The 21,691-nt window shown below is 40.0% G+C and overlaps 2 protein-coding genes across 2 annotated transcripts in view; both read right to left on the bottom strand.

The window, feature by feature from the left end:
• Positions 1-453: 453 nt before the first annotated feature.
• Positions 454-2,823, bottom strand: LOC145391010 (uncharacterized). The gene is made up of 4 exons (XM_080265741.1): positions 2,733-2,823; positions 1,723-1,822; positions 1,438-1,567; positions 454-602 (listed from the first exon to the last, which is right to left on the bottom strand). Exons 1-4 carry the CDS (start codon positions 2,821-2,823, stop codon positions 492-494), a joined length of 432 nt encoding a protein of 143 aa, XP_080121867.1. The 3' UTR covers positions 454-491.
• Positions 2,824-3,976: 1,153 nt separating this feature from the next.
• Positions 3,977-21,691, bottom strand: part of LOC145391009 (uncharacterized) — a 73,787-nt gene continuing 56,072 nt past the window's right edge. The window contains exons 7-8 of the mRNA XM_080265740.1: positions 5,055-5,145; positions 3,977-4,285 (exon numbers count right to left, since the gene is read on the bottom strand). Of these exons, the coding sequence (XP_080121866.1) occupies positions 3,977-4,285; positions 5,055-5,145 (400 nt within the window). The remainder of the gene's footprint in view (positions 4,286-5,054; positions 5,146-21,691) is intronic.

Here is a 21,691-nt window from a genome sequence, read left to right as displayed (position 1 = left end):
AATAGATCAACAGGGTTACTGGGGACATGTCCACATATTTTCATGATGATCCTCCAATTAGTGTTATATAATTCCCTGGAGAGACAGACACAGACAAGTGTGACTACATAGCCCTACCCTCGATGGCAGAAGATACTGTCACGCAGCATATAATGTTGCTGTATGTGTATACTTAGATCACTAACTTTACTGCATAGGTATTGGATTATGAAAAAAAAAAAATACATAAAATTTATTGATATATATTCTTACACAAACGGTAAAAGTGATACCCATGAGAATACACTGCTATGTGTGATACAGGAAGCAACTCTTATACCTTTCTCTTCGTATAATTTTATTTATAATTCTAAGTTATTTATGAATTAATTTAAGAGATTAGTATGCACTGCATTCCTTATCAAATTTCAAATGAAGTAAGTAATTCACGTGAAGAGCGTTGTCAGGAACGATGATGTGTGTGGTCAGTGATGGTGATAGTGGTGTGTGTCTTAGGTGTCCACCTGACCCTTTTGGCGCCACCTGGCTCCACCACACACCAGCTCCATCAACAGCACCACAACAGCCACTGTGAACCCATACCCAAGCACCGCAAACATGCCCTGAAAATGGATAACGCGGGATGTAGGGCAGTAATCCTTTCATTAATGGACCAAACTAATAATACCCCGTTTCACATGCGTAGTCAGTACTTCCGTCGTTACACATGTATGTCTATAAAAGACCTATTTAAACAATTATTCGAACTGATCTTGAGACACGGTAGATTCAGTTTTTTTCAATCCCATATTCTTGTATGGTCTTGACGTTTAATCTAGCCTTACACTCAAATAATATCAGTGTAGACTAGTTATCGGCGGACGATGTGGAGATCCATAAACTTTGTCCATAACTCGTGTCTCTCCAGCAACCCCTGACAACTACCGTAACACTTCAGTATAGGCTACTTCAGTGTACCAGATTTGAAGTCAAGTTCACTATGATCCCACAATATACCATGGGACGATGGCAGGTGCGGTAGTGTCCAAAGTATGTAGCTAGATTCGTAATTATAAAAGGCAGGTTTTATTGTGGTCTTTTGTGTTTATTCGAAACATCTACCTGCATAATTAAATGTGACACAGTACATACTGTATTTACCTACGAGATATTAAAAGATGCTCATTACTCGATTACATACTGTACACCCACCTTTTTCACTACTTCAGTCTGATGAAATATTTTGTTACTTCATTTTTTTTTTTTTACCTAAGTTACTCTCGCTGTAAAAGGATTAATGAAAGCTATGTTCAGTCTCCCAGATAAAAGAATCCCTTGTGAACCGAATAAAATCGTCTGGGTGTAATGATAAAATGCAATTTCACAATGAGGGGGATAAAAGGCACAGTCAGGTAAATCTATTCTGTTTTCAGTAATGAAGTTACTGCCATGGCATACCCAAAGATTGGTGAGAGAGAGAATAGTGGTGACGGTGATGATCCTGGGTGGGTTCTTGCACATGCTGGCGTTGGGTTCTGAGTACTTCATCCATTTCTCGTACAGCCCTGATTCCACCAACGTGTACGATCTAAACACAAGAAGACACACTTATATGTCTGTATGTGAGGAATAACTAGCTAAGAAAAATGAAAGGTGAAATACCGAGCTCTCGTCTGTTTTTCCAAGACATCTCAGGGTGTGTATGTATGTATATATGTAAATTTACTACACTGGGGCACTTACAGCTTATTTATCCTTGGTAAAAAGAGGCTGTTCTTTTGAGTCACCATGGCCATAGGGCTGACTGCGTAGACGCTCCGTGAAAGGTAAAAATCACAACGACCTGCAAAAAGAAACATTAGATATCATTAATACAAAAGCGTCGATATACTATTAGAAAATTACTGATATGGTCTTTTTCTGACATACTAGTTGGTTGTTATTTTCAAATGCCAGAGCTGTGTTTTACATTTGTCTAACAGTCGCTTTTAGTTAATTTCCACCTGGCCTCTTGTCAACAGTCGTATGTTCCTGAAATCCCCTTTTCAGTTATATGCGTCAGTGTCAGAGTCTTTCTCTGCTCCCTGATGTTATTAATTACAAGTGGAAATTGTAACAACATTAGTCGCAACATCTTGACTGCTCGAACACTACTCATATCATTTATTTTAATAAAAGCACCATTTAGAAGTAAACTCCTTTATTTCCTCCTTCTATATTGTCCTTGAATTAACCAGTTTGTCAGGCGTAGTAGTCTTGATAACATTTAATTTATTCTAAATGATGACAGGCGACTGAGAAGGGAAGGGGAGTTCTCAAAACTTCCTCTCGTGAAATATTCAATCCGTAGTGAGTATGTCCCTTAATGATCCATTTAACTTGAAAAGAATAATTCTGTTAATTTAACTTGACTATTTTGCTCCCTAAAGAAAACTCCTAGCAAAAGCCAGTTTATATTTTATGACTAAGGTGACGTGACAAGTTCAACAGGAGCTTGTGTGTGTGTGTGTGTGTGTGTGTGTGTGTGTGTGTGTGTGTGTGTGTGTGTGTGTGTGTGTGTGTGTGTGTGTGTGTGTGTGTGTGTGTGTGTGTGTGTGTGTGTGTGTGAATGCTATTCTCAAATGACAGCAATTAAATATTAATATGTTGTTGGCTTGGTACTGCTATGATACACAAATACATTGTAAAATATAGAAAACTAAAAATATATTAAACGTTAATAATTTCAGTAACTTCAGCAACCATATTAAAACCTGTGAGAGATAAGCTTTTGGCCAGCAAGTTGATATAGTTGAGATCCAGGTCAAGGATGACGTGAGTGGCTGCACGCACGACGGTCTCCATGCTGTTGGCTAATTCGATGAACCTGTGGTAGGCGACCCGTTTTGTCCCCATCAGCTTCCCCAGTTCATGAAGTGGACCTGACGGGGCAGTCTGAAAAGAATAAGGCTGTGAAAAATTGTCTGCTTTACTGTATATGTTTATGGGACTTCGAAACACGAGGTTTTAATGATTCGAAAAAAAAAGGTACGTGTAAATGTCTGGTAGAAAATTATGGTCATATATTAAATATATGAAAATTACCGATGACCCATGAGTTAATACCTGAAAGCAGCATCAGGAACTAAATTACCTATCCAAAACATTGATCCTACTCTCAAATTAATTTGCTGCTTTATAGTGTTTTCGATATTGTACATGGCAAAAAAAAGAAAAAGCTTTTAATAGACAGAAATTGTCGTAACCTTAGGGCAGCGTGTTACTATGATATGAATTTCATGAACAGGTTAACCATCATTTCAGGCAAAACTGGTATGCTTATTATTTTTTGACGCCATAATTAATTAACAGCATATCAGTTAAGGTATCGCATTATAGACAGTCAATTAGATACCCTTAACATTTTACTATCCTGAAGAAACAACCACTCACTTCAAGATATTTAATGATGAAAGTGTTTGGAACAACAAGTATCGCATCATCAGAGCTGTCAAGGACGTCCTCAAGTCTCTGGTAGGGTTCGTCGATGTATCTGACTGCCAGGAGGGACATGAGGTTGCCGACGTAGCCCTGTGTCAGGACAACCATCATCAGCATCCACATCCCCAGCATCACACGCTCCCACCACCACCGACTCTTAGTTCTTTTTATGTCTGGAAGACAAAATTTAGCAAGGCAAAAGATATGGATCACCAGAATATTTTATGACCTGTTTCTGGCAGATTTGGGGAAAATAAGTAGTGGTTACAGCGAGCTGCCATTAGCGAGATGAAATTAAGCATCATCTAACACAAGACAATGGTTGAGCGTCATGAAACTATGTGGGAGAAATAACTGGCTCTTTTCGTATTCCCACAGAGAGAAATTGACTAGTTCGAAAGTTAATAAGCCTGGATGTTGCCTGCATTAACTCAGCCTTACCGACTTAATCTAATCCCTCAGAGTCCCTCCAAAGATAATATAAAATTACTCAGTGTAAACCACAACACGGCAAACACTAGTTACCTTCTTGCAAAAGAACTCGCACGCAGTTGAAGGTGTTGGTATCTGCCATGCGTGGTTCATGCATATCAGTGGGAAGACAGAAAGACAGAAGCAGCATCACAACACATACTGCCAACAGTGCTGTCAGCACAGCCACCCAAACCTTTGGTCTAAGAGGCAGCAGGAAGCCCCATGGGTCCACCTCAGGTCGACCACGGGCAGCGAGAATTCGATAACTTCCCATAAACACAAATGGAGAGAAGTCTATCCACTGGCTTCTGGTTATATCTATGTAAAATGGTCCCGGAGTAAACTCCACTTCCTGAAATGTGTTTTTGTAAAATGTAATGGAGAACAGTAGAACAATGTATGTCTAGACATATTTCATAAAAGATTAACCTTAGCCACAATTTATTATAATGGGTAATTCATGAGAGGTTCTTAAGTCGTTTTCCTGACTCAATATATTTACTGTACTGATCACGATTTGTTATTTCAAGAGAAATCGTTACCGGGCTACAGTAAATATTTGAAACGTAAACTGACAAAAAAAAAAAAAAATGTATGTTCAGATGATGTACATGCGATACATGAGGACCGAATTTTCTGTAAGGGAAAATACAGCTACTGTACAAAGCTGAGAGTTGTAGGAGGAGGATTTAATTATGGAATCTACCTATGATACGGCTGCTTGTAAAAATAATAATGAAATCACATATACAGCAGGTCAACAGAAACTGGTTTTAATGACAACAACTTAAACAAAACGTCTTAGCAAAAAATAATGTTTAAAAGAAATGCTCGAAATATATAGGTGAGAAGGAGATGCTGCTACGTGCCCCAAGCCAAAGAGTATTAGGTGCACAGATGCTATATATATACTCTTGTTCTAACGTCTAAACTTGCCATTCCATAGTGTGAAGTTTGCTGCAATAAGAGATTAGCACTAGAAAAGAACGCTAAGATAGAGCAGTCTCATGAAAAGGAGGAAAGGGGTAACATTGTCTTTTTCTACCATTGAGCTTCGTAATATAATTTGCAAAAGGACGAAAATCTGGGCCAAGTTGAGGTAAACGAACTATAGAACTAACCTCACGTGTAATGAGTCCCAAAATTCCTGTCCAAGTCCCATCGCTTTGCAGTAAGCCCCAAGTCTTGTCAGGGGATCTCACGTACGTGTATCTGTCAGAGGGACGTGATTGAAGCACCCATGATGATAATGTAACCTTTTCCATAGCAAAAAAATAAGTCGAGAGGGGTACGTTCACGTTCATATTTTATTTTTGCCAACTTAGGGCAAGTTGTGCAATCAACTAGAGTTTATTGATCAAACCTAAATATTTCCAGTCAGACATAGAGTTTATTAAGGCAAATGCGCATTAATAGCTAACGTGAAGTTCATGATCGTAGACAGCATCTCAGTAATGTTCCCCGCTCCCCCCCCGAAGGTGAGTCGTTTGCCCTCTGGTGCCGTGGGGTCATCAACTGTATATGCCACCTGTGCCACTAACTCCTCCGCTGACACTAGCACGTGTGGCCGGTGCGGGAACCTGCGGTAGGATGGCGTACGGTATAGTGTTGACTAGTAATGTCACTTGGATTAATGTATACTCTCGGGCAATGCAATTTTCATTCTTATAGCACCATTATATGTTTATGTATTGCTCACAAAACGGAACCTGGACATAAACAATCTTCTTTTTCCAGTATCAGTTGGACCATGTGGTTGTGTAATGGTGGCATAACCTAAGGCCATTCAGATCGTTCAGAATTATTGGGATTCAGGCTCCGTTAAGTCTATTTAGATTCGAGAAAGCTGTTTAGATACAATTAGGTAAGTTACTGTGTGTACTTTTTTTTTTACTCTAACATGTCCTAAAACATTTATCTGCCCATCTTCAATGCTGACTTATATCAATAGATCAACACCCGAATATGATGTTAGTCATGAAGAGGTGTTATGGGAAGGATGTAGAGCTGTAGTATTATCTTTTTCTGCTACTGGCCTATGTGAAACGATCAGCAAAAGGACGAAAAACTGCTAATAGTTACGGGGGAAAAAGTAGGGACTGTATATTCAAGCATACTTCAATCCATCCAGATGATTTAGGTAGCTCACGTTGGTTCAGTGTCATTTAGGTCCAGACACACGAATTCAGGTTAAATTAGTCCTATCCTTGCAATTTCATCAGTTCATAATATTCTTTTATAAAATTCTCGTCTCTTCCTCTGTAGGAATCATGAAATCTTGCACCATCTCTTATGTAATGTCGAGTCGGTCATTTGTGGGAATGCAATAACAATAATACAAGTTACCAGGCAAGATCTCTCATGTACGCAACTCAGTGTCTCTGTGTTAGGAGTATCTTACAGGAGCGCTGTCGACACACAAAATTTACCGTAAGAACTTCTGGGGGAAAAGATCTGGTGGATGGGTGAAAGTTAGACGTTGATCGATAGTCCATGATGCCACTTGTATTGGTAGGGATTCAGGGTCGGTGAACGGCAGCCATGAGAACACTTTGGTTCTGTTGATGAAAAAGCAATCCGTCCATTAATTAAAACTCAGAACTATGGACTATTTATTTTGTGTTCTTGTACCGTTGCAACCAATAAGATCACAAGGTCAGTTGTTTATGAAGATGTTAAATAATAATGTAAAAAAATCTGAAGATAGACCATTTCACTGGGTTTCAGAATTCATTGTTTATAGCCTCGATACTTACAATGGAACAGTATTTGTATTGGCAACTGTATGCGGATAATACTCGTTACCTGAAGACTGGCAAGGTATCGTCCACAACAGCAACGAGAGAAGTGGTTCGTGAGAGAGTCTTGTGAAGGTGGGGAAGGGTCTGGAGCTGAAGGAGAGGGATGCGAGTGAATACGAGCAGCTTTGTTTTCTGGACCAACAGGAGGTGGCTCTTGAAAGAGGACTCAGCGAAGGCGGCGAGGAAGGCTGGGTCATCGCTCCCCACCACCATCGTCACGCACCACAACGCATCACCAAGCTAATGGTGCTAACATGAATAATATCACGGAGCTAATAGTGCCAACATAATTTATATCACAGCTAATGGTGCTGACATAAAAAATATCAAGAACCTAACGGTGCCAACACGAATAATATCACACAATTAATCGTGCCGACATAAATATCAGGAACCTAATTCCAACAAGAACATGATAACGAAACTAATGGTGCCGACATGAATAATCGTCTGACAATGAAAGGACCCTAATACTCCCCCTGACCACGATTTACACCCATCGAATATTCTGTACAATCCTGGCTTTTGCTTAAGTCACTGGTGTGTCCTCGACCTAAGGTCTAGTCAGTGGACCAGGAATTGAAAGAGGGATCTCTCGGTTGTGGGCCAAGTATACTTCTCATTCATAATGCTAACTCGTAGGAATACTTAATGACTAAACTGTTTTATGTCTGGTTCCTTCAGCCTGAGGACGTCTTTCTTTTATGCCGGCTACAGCAGACAGAATGAAACAGAAAGACGTCTACGGGAATAATATTACTCAGTCGTGTGTTTTTCTGAGTGAATATTTTCTAAGAACTCTCAATTATTGCCTCCAGAGACCAGTTTCTTCACCCTAATTCATTTACATTGCCTTGGTCACATACATGTCGCGCTGTGGCTATAGTCTGTGAGAGCCGTTCGTATGTCATGCTGGTGTTTTGTTCACTGGTCTTCACCTCAAACACTCCGACTCCCCAAGGAGCATGTAAGTGTGCTAGGTCCTGAAAGAGAACACATAATGAAAAATCTTTCCTATCCTTCACAATTGAAACAATATTTGGGATTACTAAAACAAAAATTAAACATATTAGCTGGAAGTATCACAGTTTTGATTAACTTTGGGCAGACTTTGGATTATGTAATTCATTCAGTATCACAAAGGATAACGCCGAAAATGTAAATACTTGTATCATACAGTAAAGTAAGAACTGACCTAATGTTTAGCTTGACCCTATGAGCCACTTCTGTTCCAGCTCTAAGCAGTATTTTCATTATTGTTGTATATACTTACTTGCTTCATGGAAATCGCCCATGAGGAGCCATCTGTCAGCAGTAGGACAGAAAAGTGAGAACACCGCTCTGTGGCCAGCATGTCATTCAGTGGTAGGCTGCTGTCCATTGATGCTATGGTCGTGTCTGACAAATACGAGGGTGGATAAAAGCACACTTGTTCAGTACTGTTTTTAGTACAAGTGCTGGAGTATTTGTCTGGCAATATGCACGAAAATCAATCCTTCATCTACCAATGTCTTCTCTCTTCTACTTAAAACTGCCTGTGGCCATAATGTTATATTAAAAGTAACAGCGAAAAGCACGGAAAGAATCATATTCATTAAATCAGTGATTGCTAATTGGAGAGTTTAGGTTGCCAAGTTAATGTTCGTTTTATATTATAGCTCAGTTAAATCTAAAACTCTAACAACGAGTAGCTGTGCAGTTACGGATAAGCAAACTTTCAAAGGATCATAGCTCCCTAGGCTGCAGTCGCTTGAACGTCCGATAACCCATATAATCGGAATTCTGTGTACGTCTTTCTTGTTATCGTAAAAAGTATGCAACTGATATAATTAAATACAACAAAAGTGGATGATATTTGGTGATGCACATATAATATCCTAGATCAAAATGACTCAAGCTTTTTTTTTTTTTTTTTTTTTTTTTTTCAGCGCTATCCCTTCACTGCAGTCTACATGCCTGTGATGTGATGTAGGCGGGCATGAACCATGAGGCAGGTGACTCCCAGACCGAGCCACAGTATCCCAGCAGTAGTCGACATCATGCCACCACCACCACCACCACCGAAACACGTCACGATCACCACAGCACACATCCGCCCCCAGCCTAGGTCACGACCACCACCGCACACCTCCGCCACCACCACACTTCACGACCACCACCGCACACCTCCGCCACCACCACACTTCACGACCACCACCGCACACCTCCGCCACCACCACACTTCACGACCACCACCGCACACCTCCGCCACCACCACACTTCACGACCACCACCGCACACCTCCGCCACCACCACACTTCACGACCACTACGTAATTCTCCCACCACTGTCGAAAATATGTTACGATCACTATGGCACGCCTCGACAACCAGCACCACATAATTATATTCCCTAAACACACCTCCACCATAACACTTCTTGGGCCAGTTTCATTAAGAAACTGTAAATCTGCTCCTTCTCGTAACTCAAGGTATATATGTTACAGGCAGACTGTGAAATCAGTCATTTCGTGAAATGCCTAGTCAGTTCGTGGAATCAGTCTAAACTGGGATGGATTAATTTAGGATAGGTTAATTTAAGCTGCGGTTAGATTAGGCTGGAGTAATCTAGGCTACGTTTAGGTTAGATTAGACTAGGTTTGGTTAGGTTAAGTTAGGTTAGGTTAGGTCAATTTAGATGAACGTAAGTTATGTTAAGCTTTCATCTAAATTAACCTAACCTAACCTAACCAAACCTAGCGTAACCTAATCTAACTTAACCAAAACTTACCCTAGATTATCCCAGCCTAACCTAACCGTAGCCTAAATTAACCTATCCTAAATTAACCCATCCCAGTTTGGACTTATTTCAAGAATTGACTAGGCATTTCACGAAACGACTAATTTCACATTCTACCTGTAACATATATTTAGCATTAGGACTACAGAAGACGGCACCCTGCTTTCTTTATCTTTTCTTAAAAAAAAAAAAAATTTCTTTCATTACTTACCGATTTTTCAGGAAGAACAAGAGGTAGGGGAAAATTTTTAATATATGCTGCAAAGGCAAATCCCAGTTAGGAGAGGGAGTTGATCAAAATTCTATGAAGTCAAATCCTGACCAACAACCAGAAAGGAAAATCAATCTGTGGTTTATAGGAGTTCATACTTACTGTATATTTTCCGTGTTGATGTATATTTTCTGGATGAGGAAAGTTACTTAGTTTTATTCTCCCCAGTTCATGTGTATCTAACACCACAAAACTGTCATACGAAACTCACACTTCCCTCATCTTTCAAGCACTATTATCAACACATACGTCAGGGTGTCTGATAAGCTTCATGACATGATATTCGAAGGAAAATGGACTATATTCGATGTTGTATTTTCATGATGCTTTTCATTACACATTAATATATATAGCACTGCATAATAATCCTATACCATTATGTAACAAAAATACTTACACTGTTTTGAAATATGTTTTTATTCCGTTAATTTCGTTTACATCAAATCATTTTCGTCTGGGAAATCTTTAAATATGAAGCAGGTGAGATAGCCTGGTTAAACATTCTAGCCAAGTACAAAAATAGTTTATCATATTTCGAAGAAGCACAAGCAAGTCTGAAGCCTGTAATACCAATTTTCAGAGAGGAAAAAACCTAATACAAGAACTTTTGGTATGACGCATGAAATACAGATTGTTCTTAATTTTCCTAACCTATGACAACAACAACATACATTATCGTTCTGAAAGAGACGGACAGTGGCTTTTCAGTGTGAAATAAGACTGAAATGTCTGTTGAAAGTATTATGCCATGTACTTATTAAATTAGTGGTGTCTGGAAAATCTCAACGTAATGGTGGCTTTGGGATGTAAATGCTCACTGAACTGAGAGCTCACTTAACTGAGAGCTCATATAACTGAGAGCACAAATGAGATCTCACATGTCTTACCTCATTTGATTCAGCTGTTTGCTCGGTTCAGGTCTGGGTAAGAAAAACAATTTTAGCACAGCTATCACACTTTCTGCTTTTGCCCTTTTATAAGAAGGACGCGGATGAATTTACATGATAGGGAACTTTATCTTTTCCTTGGCTCTTGCTAGCTTTTCTCTACTAACGACAACGATACTATGGCACAGGATGTGTTGGCAATTCATAATCTTGATACATAGAACCAATTCACTCGGCTGTCATATATAAAGAGCATGTCTGGGTAGCATCTGTTTGGACTGGCAGAGAATGTTTCAGAACTGATGGAGTTTGCAAAGTTTCTTTGAATGAAGTTGATTATGAGTTCTTCAACTTTACGTTTACGTGAAAGTCAGTAATACCTGTACAGATCAGAGTATTTAGTATATCCACAGTGATAATGGAAATCTCTTTGTATTGCTCTAAGTTTCATTTCAGGTAAATATAGCTCATTATGGTGCAATACAATGGGATGGAACGGTTTAATACGGGTGTAAATTGCTTTGCAATGTTTTCCTTTACTAGGTCGGCCAGTGCGATGCCTGTTTTCAACGTGTCCCTCCTGCTTCCACCGCCTGAGCCACCTGCAGACAGTGGTGACGCTGCACCCGGTTACCCAAGCTATGGCACGAGCAGACAGGCCCCCCACCCACAACCAGATGAAGTTGTTGCGTTCTGTTATGGAGGTTGGGCGTGAGGGCCGCTGTGTTTCCATGTTCTGTCTAAGAGATATATTCAACAATTAAATATAAAGTAGAACTTTGTCCTTTTGATTACTTTGCATCATGTGTAGGACGTACGATTTGTAGTTACTTTAGTTTAAGTCCTTCGCAAACGGGACATTACTTTTACTGAACTCCTGTTGCTACTGGATGTTTTATTAAGTACCAGATTATTAGCAAAGTGATTGGTGAAGGCTATTTATGAAAGTCATTTTGTTCGATAAACCACTTCTGAGTTAAATACCTTCCGAATGTTGGGACGATATTTAAAAATCCTTAACGATCTTTGGATATTTTGAGGCAAGTTTAGATACTGTTAGTAAATTTGGGGTACTGGACGGCTAGAGGCGAGTAATATCTTTTATTCATAGACAGTGTTCTCATTTTTTTTTAGGATCCATAATATATTTGCTGTAATGAAGTAAATCGATTAAAAAAAAAAGAAAAGAAAAAGTTTGCCATATAGATCGTAACTTAAAGCCCAGGGTAGGATGTATTGTGCCTAGAACGTCACTGGTTCTCTGTTTCATATCCGAAAAAGACCCACGAAGCAAAATAGTAATCTCATCACCCTATGACAGGTGTGGGAAACTGTAACAGGTTAATGAGGAATGAACATAAAACAGCAATAAGTTATAAACAACAATAGTGGAATGAAACTCGTCAAAAGACAACAGTAACAAGTCCTTATACAAGTCTTTAAGCAAGAAAAACAATTCTCTAAACATCCCCCAAGAAAATGAAGCAAAAGAAACAAACCTTAAAGCAACAGAAACAAATATCTAAGTAGGAGAAATAAACATCAGAGCAACGGAATCAAATCTCTAAGCAAGATTAATAAATCTCTAAGTAACATAAACAAACCTCTAAGCAGCAACAAAAATCTAAGTAACAGAGACAAACCTCAGAGCAACAGAAACAAATATTTAATCAAGAGACAGGTTGGTACTCAGAGACAGGTTAGCTGGCACGACCGGGCTACTTTATCACACACTCTCAGGCTCTGTGTTACGTGTTATTGTCATAAAAGACTTTGTAGTTACTTGTAGTGGAGTTTTATATATATTAGACTTAGGACGAGCGGTTGTTATACTTGAGTAGCTTGTAAGTAGTTAATCTTCTTTCCCATTTGTCATATAGTGACAGGAGAGGTAAAGAATAGTATGGGATTATTTTTATTTGTCTTGGAAATATTAACAAGTCTCTTACTCACGAGTGAGTTGAGCAGAGTCCCTGTCTCCCTGTCTCGCTCTCTCTCTCTCTCTCTCTCTCTCTCTCTCTCTCTCTCTCTCTCTCTCTCTCAAGTTGCCAAGCCCTTCTCCCCACTACCTGCCTGTTCTATGGCCTGTTTCCTTCGGAGCTCTCTTTCCTAAATTCTGGTGAAACAGGAGACGTATCACATGTGTTCCTTGTGAGTGGAAAGTTCTAGAAGCCTGTGTGTGAGTATGTGTGTATGTGTGTGTATGGTTGCTAGGCGCTGTCGTGTGCCTATAAAGCATTCCTTGAGTTAAGAGTGTGTAAGCATGTTTAGCATTGCTCGATTCTCGCAGACACAATACCTTCTCATCATCTGACTCCCTGCTTCTATCTGTCTCTCTCTCTATCTATTTATCTATCTATCTATCATGATTTGTAATTATAATATGGAGTCCTAACATATTGCTCGGTACACGCAGCTGAAGGACCTCCGACAGCAACTATCATTGACAGCTAATAGTCCTAACATATTAATACATATTATATACACATTATAATGAACTTATAAGTTAATTAAGTGGAATACATAACATTGTAAAAGTAACATAACTGTATGAATATTGTATACATATAATATTCATAGTAAATAGCAATTATTCAGTAATATTACATTTTAAACAAGTTGTATACATATTTGAATAAATGCATTAAAGTAAATTATTTAACTGTAATACAGTATGAACTTGGGTTATTGTAGTGAAATGCATACATGCAAGAAAAAAAATAGTTTAAAATTAAGATTATGGTAAGAGTTATTAATATTTCATTTAAAGATAATGGTACTGGTCTGCCATACATGGGTCATTCTTCTTTGTATTATTTTTTTTTATATATAATTAAATATATACACTTCATTCAGGGGGGTTAACTTGGATGTTAACTCTCCCCCCACTATATAATGACTCCAACTTAGCAATTCTTGCATGCATTCTGTGCATTGCAAACAGCAGTACTGCAACTACAATGCAGACGATTATAAAGACAGTAGGTGCTGGGCTATACACATAATATGGGTTGAACATACTCAAACTCAAATCTTCCCAGGGCTTCATTGTTTCATTGATCAGCTGCATAGTTTCAAACTTAGGTGAAGTCAGCTTAATACTTGTGCTCATGTTTAAGTTCATATCAGGCAGTGGGTGGAAATGTTTGTGTGTATGATTGAGAATGGCGTAGTGATTGATGGTGGATAAAGTAGACATGGCTGGTGTAAATACTGCACAGTAGTCTGGTGCTATGTATAATCCTGATGCTGATGTATGAGATGGTGGTATATCTGGACAGACTATGTAAACTGATGTGTTATGAGGGAAATAAAAAAAACTGTGAGTGTCCAATGCGTTGATGGTGTACAAGTTTATCTGGAGCAAAAGTGAAGTAGCAATGATGATGAATATTGTCATTTCTGATGATAGCCATTTCACAAGGGACTGTATCAGTAGGCTGAAACGTGAAAATGTACTCAGGACAAAGATGAACAGCATGTAAGGATGTGCGGCACTTTCGTTCAATCGTTGATTCACTTGCGAAAGTGACAGTGTCCCGTCTCTTGGAGACCATGATGAGTTCGGTGTCTGTGTTGATGTTGATGATGACCAAAGTGTTGTTATTTTTATAGGGGAAGGGGTGTATTTGGTATACTGTGAACAGGTCTTCAGTGATGAATGGTACATGAACTACCACTGATGTTGGTGTTAGTGTTGCTTCTAATTACTGGTAATATTGCATAAATTCCCTACTGCGGAACAACGGCTTCATGTTTATGTATGCCTTGACTAACTATCTGACGTAGCTCATGAACTGGGAGTAAGTCAATTGTGATCTTGCCATCACCAGCATTCGAAATTCCTTGCATAAGTGCCCTGAAACGATCTCTAGTGTTCTCTAATTGTAGTAGAATCGTGTCAATATGTTCTGTGATGATGGAGAAGTGTTGGAAAAGTGTAACGTTTCCCTCCAATTCATTTATTTTATCTACACTCTCGAGAGCTATGTTTTCTGCTTGTTTCAGATTTTTCACAATTGTCTTCATTGCTGAGTTCTGTCCTGTGATGAATATATCTTGGTATGTTAGTACCTGAGCTATCTTATTAAATTTGTTGTTTATTTCTTTAAGGTCATCCTCTGTAGCCAATCCAAAGATGTTCCCAAGAACTGCGCCACCCAGGTCGAACAAACCGCGCTTTTGGCGAGTACGTGTGATTTTTTTTTTTATGCGAGGAAGAAGGAACCAAAGGCCATGAGCCCGCAGTAATAGATCCCTCCAAGAGAAAAACAAAAAACAATAGAGAGCCAAATTCAAGATCCGATCATTTTGAGATGCCTGGACACACTACGTTTGAAAGACTGGAGATCATAGGCAGCAGGAAATACAGACAGAAGGAGACAGTTCCAGAGCTGACCTGTTGCATAAATGAAAGACTGGGAGCAACGGTTAACTCTTGCATTAGAGAGTTGGACAGAAAAGGGATGAGAGTTTGCTGCCAGACGGGTGCTACGCACTCGTCGTAGAGGTGGAGGAATGCAAGCAGACAGTTCAGAGGAGCAATGACCATTAAAGTAGCGATAGAAAAGAGATAAAGATGCAACAGTGCGGCGAAGAGACAGAGGTTGAAGGGAGTCAGTAAGAAGAGGAGAGTTAATGAGACGAAAAGCCTTTGACTCCACCCTATTGAGAAGAGCTGTATGTGGGGAGCCTCCCCACACATGAGAGTTGTACTCCACACAGGGGCGGATAAAACCCCTGTATAGAGTCAACAATTGTGCAGGGGTAAAGAAAGAGCGGAGTCGGCTTAGCACACCCAATCTCTTGGAAGCAGATTTTACTAGAGATGTAATATGATCTTTCCAAGATAAGTCTCGAGTAAATGAAACCCCAGGCATGTTCAAGGATGATGCAGGATTAAGCTGAATATTATTAAACATTAGTGGGTATACCAGTGGAAGATTTTGTCGTGTTGATAGGTGTAAGAACTGAGTCTTAGATGCATTAAAGACAACCATATTATTTTTACCCCAGTCAGAGATATGAGCCAAGTCAGACATTAGGTGTGCCATAGCCTCATCCCTTGTTTCTTGAAGTAACTGTTGAGATGGGCGTTGCGGGAACCGAATGGAAAGGTGAAGGGTGGAGTCATCAGCGCATGAGTGGATAGGGTTAGATGTACAGCTTAGAAGATAATTGATGAATAAAAGGAAGAGAGTTGGTGATAGGACAGAGCCCTGAGGAACACCACTGTTGATAGATCTAGGAGAAGAATGATGGCCGTCTACAACAGCGGCTATAGAACGACCAGAAAAGAAGCTAGCGATGAAGGCACAGATAGAAGGATAGAAACCGTAGGAGGGCAGTTTGGAAATTAAAGATTTATGCCAGACTCGATCGAAAGCCTTTGAGATGTCAAGTGCAATGGCAAAGCTTTCGCCAAAGTCCCGAAAGGTGGATGACCAGGAGTCTGAAAGGTAGGTGAGAAGATCGCCAGTGGAGCGTCCCTGACGGAACCCATACTGACGATCGGAAAGAAGGTTGTGATAGGAAAGATGCCTTAAAATTTTTCTATTAAGAATTGACTCGAAAACTTTTGAAATACAGGACGTTAAAGCAATTGGACGATAGTTGGAGGGTTGGGAGTGGTCACCCTTCTTTGGGATTGGCTGAATGAGAGCAAACTTCCAGCAAGAAGGAAAGGTACAAGTTGACAGACAAAGGCGAAAGAGTTTGCCTAGGCAGGGTGTAAGCATAGAAGCACAGTTCTTGAGAACAACAGGCGGGACCCCATCAGGCCCATATGCCTTGTTAGTACTGAGGCCAGTGATGGGAGAAAATACATCAACTGAAGAAATTTTAATGTCAGCCATGAGGAAGTCAGAGGGGGAAAGTGATGGAGGAACAGCACCGGCATCGTCTAAGGTGGAATTGGAGGAGAAAGTCTGTGTGAAGAGATCTGCTTTATCAGTAGAAGAAATAGCTACAGAACCATCAGAGTAGAAAAGAGGAGGGAAGGAAGATGAGGTAAAGTTGTTAGAAAGATTTTTGGCAAGGTGCCAGAAGGAGCGGGAAGAATTCGAGTTGGAGAGTTGAGAGCATTTAGTATGGATGAAATTATTTTTAGTAGAGCGAAGAACAGACTTAGCACGATTCCGGGCAGAAACGTAAAGATTATGTGATTCAGGGGTGGGTTGGCTCCGGTACCTTTTGTAGGCCTTCTCCTTGTTGCAGACAGCATTAGAACAAGCGTGATTAAACCAAGGCTTTCTTGCGTTAGTCAAAGGATATGAGGAAGGAATGTATGCTTCCATGCCTGAGAGAATAACCTCCGTAATGCGCAAGGCACACTCAGATGGCTCACAGCCATGGAAGCAATAATCATTCCAGGGAAAATCAAAGAAGTACTGCCTGAGGGCCTCCCAGTCCACGGCTCCAAAATGCCACAGACGACGTTTCCCTGGAGGGTCCACAGGCCCGGAGTGATAGGACAGGTTAAGGTAATAAGGTTGTGATCGGAGGAGCCCAACGGAGAGAAAAGATTAACAGAGTAAGCAGAAGGATTAGTTGTAAGGAAGAGGTCAAGTATGTTGGAGCTCTCTCCAAGGCGGTCAGGGATACGGGTAGGGTGCTGTACAAGCTGCTCTAGGTCATTAAGGATAGAAAAGATGTAGGCTTGTTCACCAGGTGGATCCGTGAAAGGAGAGGAGAGCCAAAGGTGGTGGTGAACATTGAAATCTCCAAGAATGGAGATTTCAGAGAAAGGAGAAATGGACAGAATGTGTTCCATCGTAGAAGTAAGATAGTCGAAGAATTTTTGATAGTCAGTAGAATTAGGGGATAAGTAAACAGCACAGATATATTTAGTCAGAGAATGACAGGAAAGCCGAAGCCAGAGTGTGGAGAATTCAGAAAAATCAAGTTCAGGAACACGAGAGCAAGATAATTCGTTGTTCCTGTCGCTCAGTACCTCCGTTCCATAAGATGGGAGATCTTGGATCATGACGAGCATAGTTGACTTCGCCTGTTCTAGTTTCCATTTCGCTAACTTTACCATTTCATTCACTTCCTTGGTGTTATGTGCTTGTGAAACATAATTTCCTATCATGAAGTCCAGAGTTCGCATCGGCGTCGCAAGTCTGTCTAGATAAGTAGGTAATTCATACAAGTAATCTAGACTTATTTCAGTACTCATGACGTCCTTAACGACTGTAGTCGTGGCTGTTGGAGCTATGAGGCATCCTTGTCGTACTATATGTTTGTTTGGGGTCTAAGTGCGCATATCCTCTTGCTATGTAGAGGAGAATACATAGCATAAGTCCCTTCATCGTAACCTACCAAAAAAAAAAAAAAAAACTATTAATTTCCTATCATGCTGTGGTCGATGATAGTGATGATGTGCGTTACGGTTGATTGTTATTTCATTTATAGAAGGAGTTTAAATCGATATTTAATTCTCGTAAATGATGTACTGTAGATTTGATTGGAACAGTTGCACCTATGTTCGATTGTTTGGTATATGACCTTTCCACTCACAAGGAACACACGTGATACGTCTCCTGTTTCACCAGAATTTAGGAAAGAGAGCTCAGAAGGAGACAGGCCATAGAACAGGCAGGTAGTGGGGAGAAGGGCTTAGCAACTTCAGAGAGAGAGAGAGAGAGAGAGAGAGAGAGAGAGAGAGAGAGAGAGAGAGAGCGAGACAGGGAGACAGGGACTCTGCTCAACTCACTCGTGAGTAAGAGACTTGTTAATGTTTCCAAGACAAATAAAAATAGTCCCATACTATTCTTTACCTCTTCTGTCACTACATGACAAATGGGAAAGAAGATTAACTACTTACAAGCTACTCAAGTACAACAACCGCTCGTCCCAAGTCTAATATATATAAAACTCCACTACAAGTAACTACAAAGTCTTTTATGACATTTGGTAGCAGCGAACGTATACGAACCTCGTCTACGAATCAACAGTGAATTCCTACAAAATATGAAGATTGAAAACAAGAATACCTCTCACAACCAACAACTTACAACCAGCTCCTGACAGTTCTCTCCAACCAGCCCCCTCCGTCTCCCCGATCATCATGCTGATGCAGAGGTGAAGAGGTCACAGGACATCCTGGAAAGGATAAGACATTCAACCAAGCCCAGCTATTATATTACTGGCCTTCATTACGAAAAGATATAAACAATCATATAGACAGATGCGAATCATGTGCGAAACACAAAGGATACCCAATCCCACCGCTGCCACCAAAATGTCATAAAAGACTTTGTAGTTACTTGTAGTGGAGTTTTATATATATTAGACTTGGGACGAGCGGTTGTTATACTTGAGTAGCTTGTAAGTAGTTAATCTTCTTTCCCATTTGTCATGTAGTGACAGGAGAGGTAAAGAATAGTATGGGACTATTTTTATTTGTCTTGGAAATATTAACAAGTCTCTCACTCACGAGTGAGTTGAGCAGAGTCCCTGTCTCCCTGTCTCTCTCTCTCTCTCTCTCTCTCTCTCTCTCTCTCTCTCTCTCAAGTTGCTAAGCCCTTCTCCCCACTACCTGCCTGTTCTATGGCCTGTCTCCTTCTGAGCTCTCTTTCCTAAATTCTGGTGAAACAGGAGACGTATCACGTGTGTTCCTTGTGAGTGGAAAGTTCTAGAAGCCTGTGTGTGAGTATGTGTGTATGTGTGTGTATGGTTGCTAGGCGCTGTCGTGTGCCTATAAAGCATTCCTTGAGTTAAGAGTGTGTAAGCATGTTTAGCATTGCTCGATTCTCGCAGACACAATACCTTCTCATCATCTGACTCCCTGCTTCTATCTGTCTCTCTATCTATCTATTTATCTATCTATCTATTATGATTTGTAATTATAATATGGAGTCCTAACATTATGAAAGAAAAATAATCCAAGAGTACCACAAACATGACTTAGTCTTTGTAGAAATGAAGTGTCCCCACCAACTGCCTAAGCAGGGAAAATATTGTCTTAGGAACAATGAAAACTAATGAAAAACAAAGAAGTTCTAATAAATACAAAAAGGTTATTCAAGAATAAACAAATTACAAACAAGAAAAAAAAAAGACTGTCTTCCCGTAAAATGAAGCTTTAAAAAAAAATGGGTTTTAAAACAATTAGAAGAAGTCTGAAACCAACAGAAAAATGCCATTGACTAGTCTTAAAAAAAAAAAAAAAGATACCGTTGCCACTAGCCGGGAATTTTTTTTTGCTAATATCCTGTTGACCGAGAGATAGTCGTTGTGTTTTCATGCTGTCTGAAATTTAGTGATCTGTAAACACCAAGAACGTCAGGAGTTAAGTTAATAAAAGATACTAATTACCTTCGCGTTAAGATGTTTCGTTCGGTCAGAGAGGTTGGTTGTGAAGATCGCTGTGCTTTCATGTTCGGTGTCTGAAACTTATGCATCAGAGAATATTAAAAAGATGGAAACTATCTTGATTTATAGCTGTCATTGTAAGGTGGTAAAAGATTAATAAACGTCTTTCCGATAAAGATAACCTGCTCGGTCAATGGGGGTACAACATGACTGAGAGGAAAGCGTTACATCATGACTAACAACAACACTGAACCATATGACTAATAACAGTACGGTACTATGTTACTAACGGAAACAAAGTACAATATCACTTACAGCAACACGGTACAGTATTACAGTATATCACCGATGGCAACGCGGTACTATTTCACTAACATTAACACGGTACCGTATCACTAACAACAACACTGCACCATATGGCTAATAACAACACGGTACTATATCACTTACAGCAACACGGTACAGAATTATATCACGGACAGCAACACGGTGCTATTTCACTAACATTAACACGTACCGTATCACTAACAAGAACACTGCACCATTTGACTAACACTGTACCATATGACTAACAGCAACTCAGTGCCACATGACTCACGATCAAAGTGTAGGTGAAGGTGAGGCTGGAATGTGATCTCCAACAGCCTGGAGCAACAGCTGAGCTCTGAGTGCTGACCCGCCTCCTGGGGCCCTTATATAAACAGTGAACACCTTTCCCTCCCCTCTCACTACACCAGCCAGTGAGTACCTTCCCCTCCCCTCTCACTGCACCACCCAGTAAACACCCCCCTCCCCTCTCACTGCACCACCCAGTAAACACCCTCTCCCCTCTCACCACATCAGTCAGTGAACACATCCCCCTCCACTCTCACTATCCCATGACAATTTACCTACTCCAAGAGATCAGCTAGACAAATCAGTTAAAACTAATAGATCAACTGGCTTACTGGGGACATGTCCACATATTTTCATGATGATCCTTCCATTAGTGTTATATAATTTCCTGGAGAGACAGACACAGACAAAGAAGTATGATTACATAGCCCTACCCTCGATGGTAGAAGATACTGTCACGCAGAATATATTACTGCTGCACGTGTATACTTAGGTCACTAACTTTACTTCATAGGCACTGGATTATGAAAAAAAAAAAAAAACACTTCTAAAATTTACCGATATATATTTTTACACAACCGGTAAAAGTGATGCCCATGAGAATACACTGCGGTGAGTGATACTGTAAGCAACTCATATACATTGTCATTTGTATAATTTTATATATAATTCTGTATTATTTATGAATCCATTTAATTAATCAGTATGCACTGCTTTCCTTATCAAACATAAAATAAAGTAATTAATTCATGTGAAGAGCGTTGTCAGCAACGGTGATGTGTGGTCAGTGATGGTGCTAATGGTGTGTGTCTTAAGTGGCCACCTGACCCTTCTGGCCCCACCTGGCTCCACCACACATAAGCTCCATCACCAGCACCACTACAGCCACTACGAACCCACACCCAAGCACTGCAAACATGCCCTGAAAATGGATAACGAGGGATGTAGGGCAGTAATCCTTTCATTAATAGACTAAACTAATAATACCCTTTTTACATGCGTACTCAGTTCTTACGAAGTCACACATATATGTCTATAAAAGACCTATTAAAACATTTATTTCAAACTGATCTTGAGGTCACGGTATGGAT

The sequence above is a fragment of the Coenobita brevimanus genome, chromosome 16 (assembly GCF_032717465.1).
Source record: "Coenobita brevimanus isolate Jiangsu-jjx chromosome 16, ASM3271746v2, whole genome shotgun sequence".
NCBI classification, from domain to species: Eukaryota; Metazoa; Arthropoda; class Malacostraca; order Decapoda; family Coenobitidae; genus Coenobita; species Coenobita brevimanus.
Note: the sequence above shows the minus strand (reverse complement) of the source record. Positions and strands in the feature narration are given on the sequence as shown.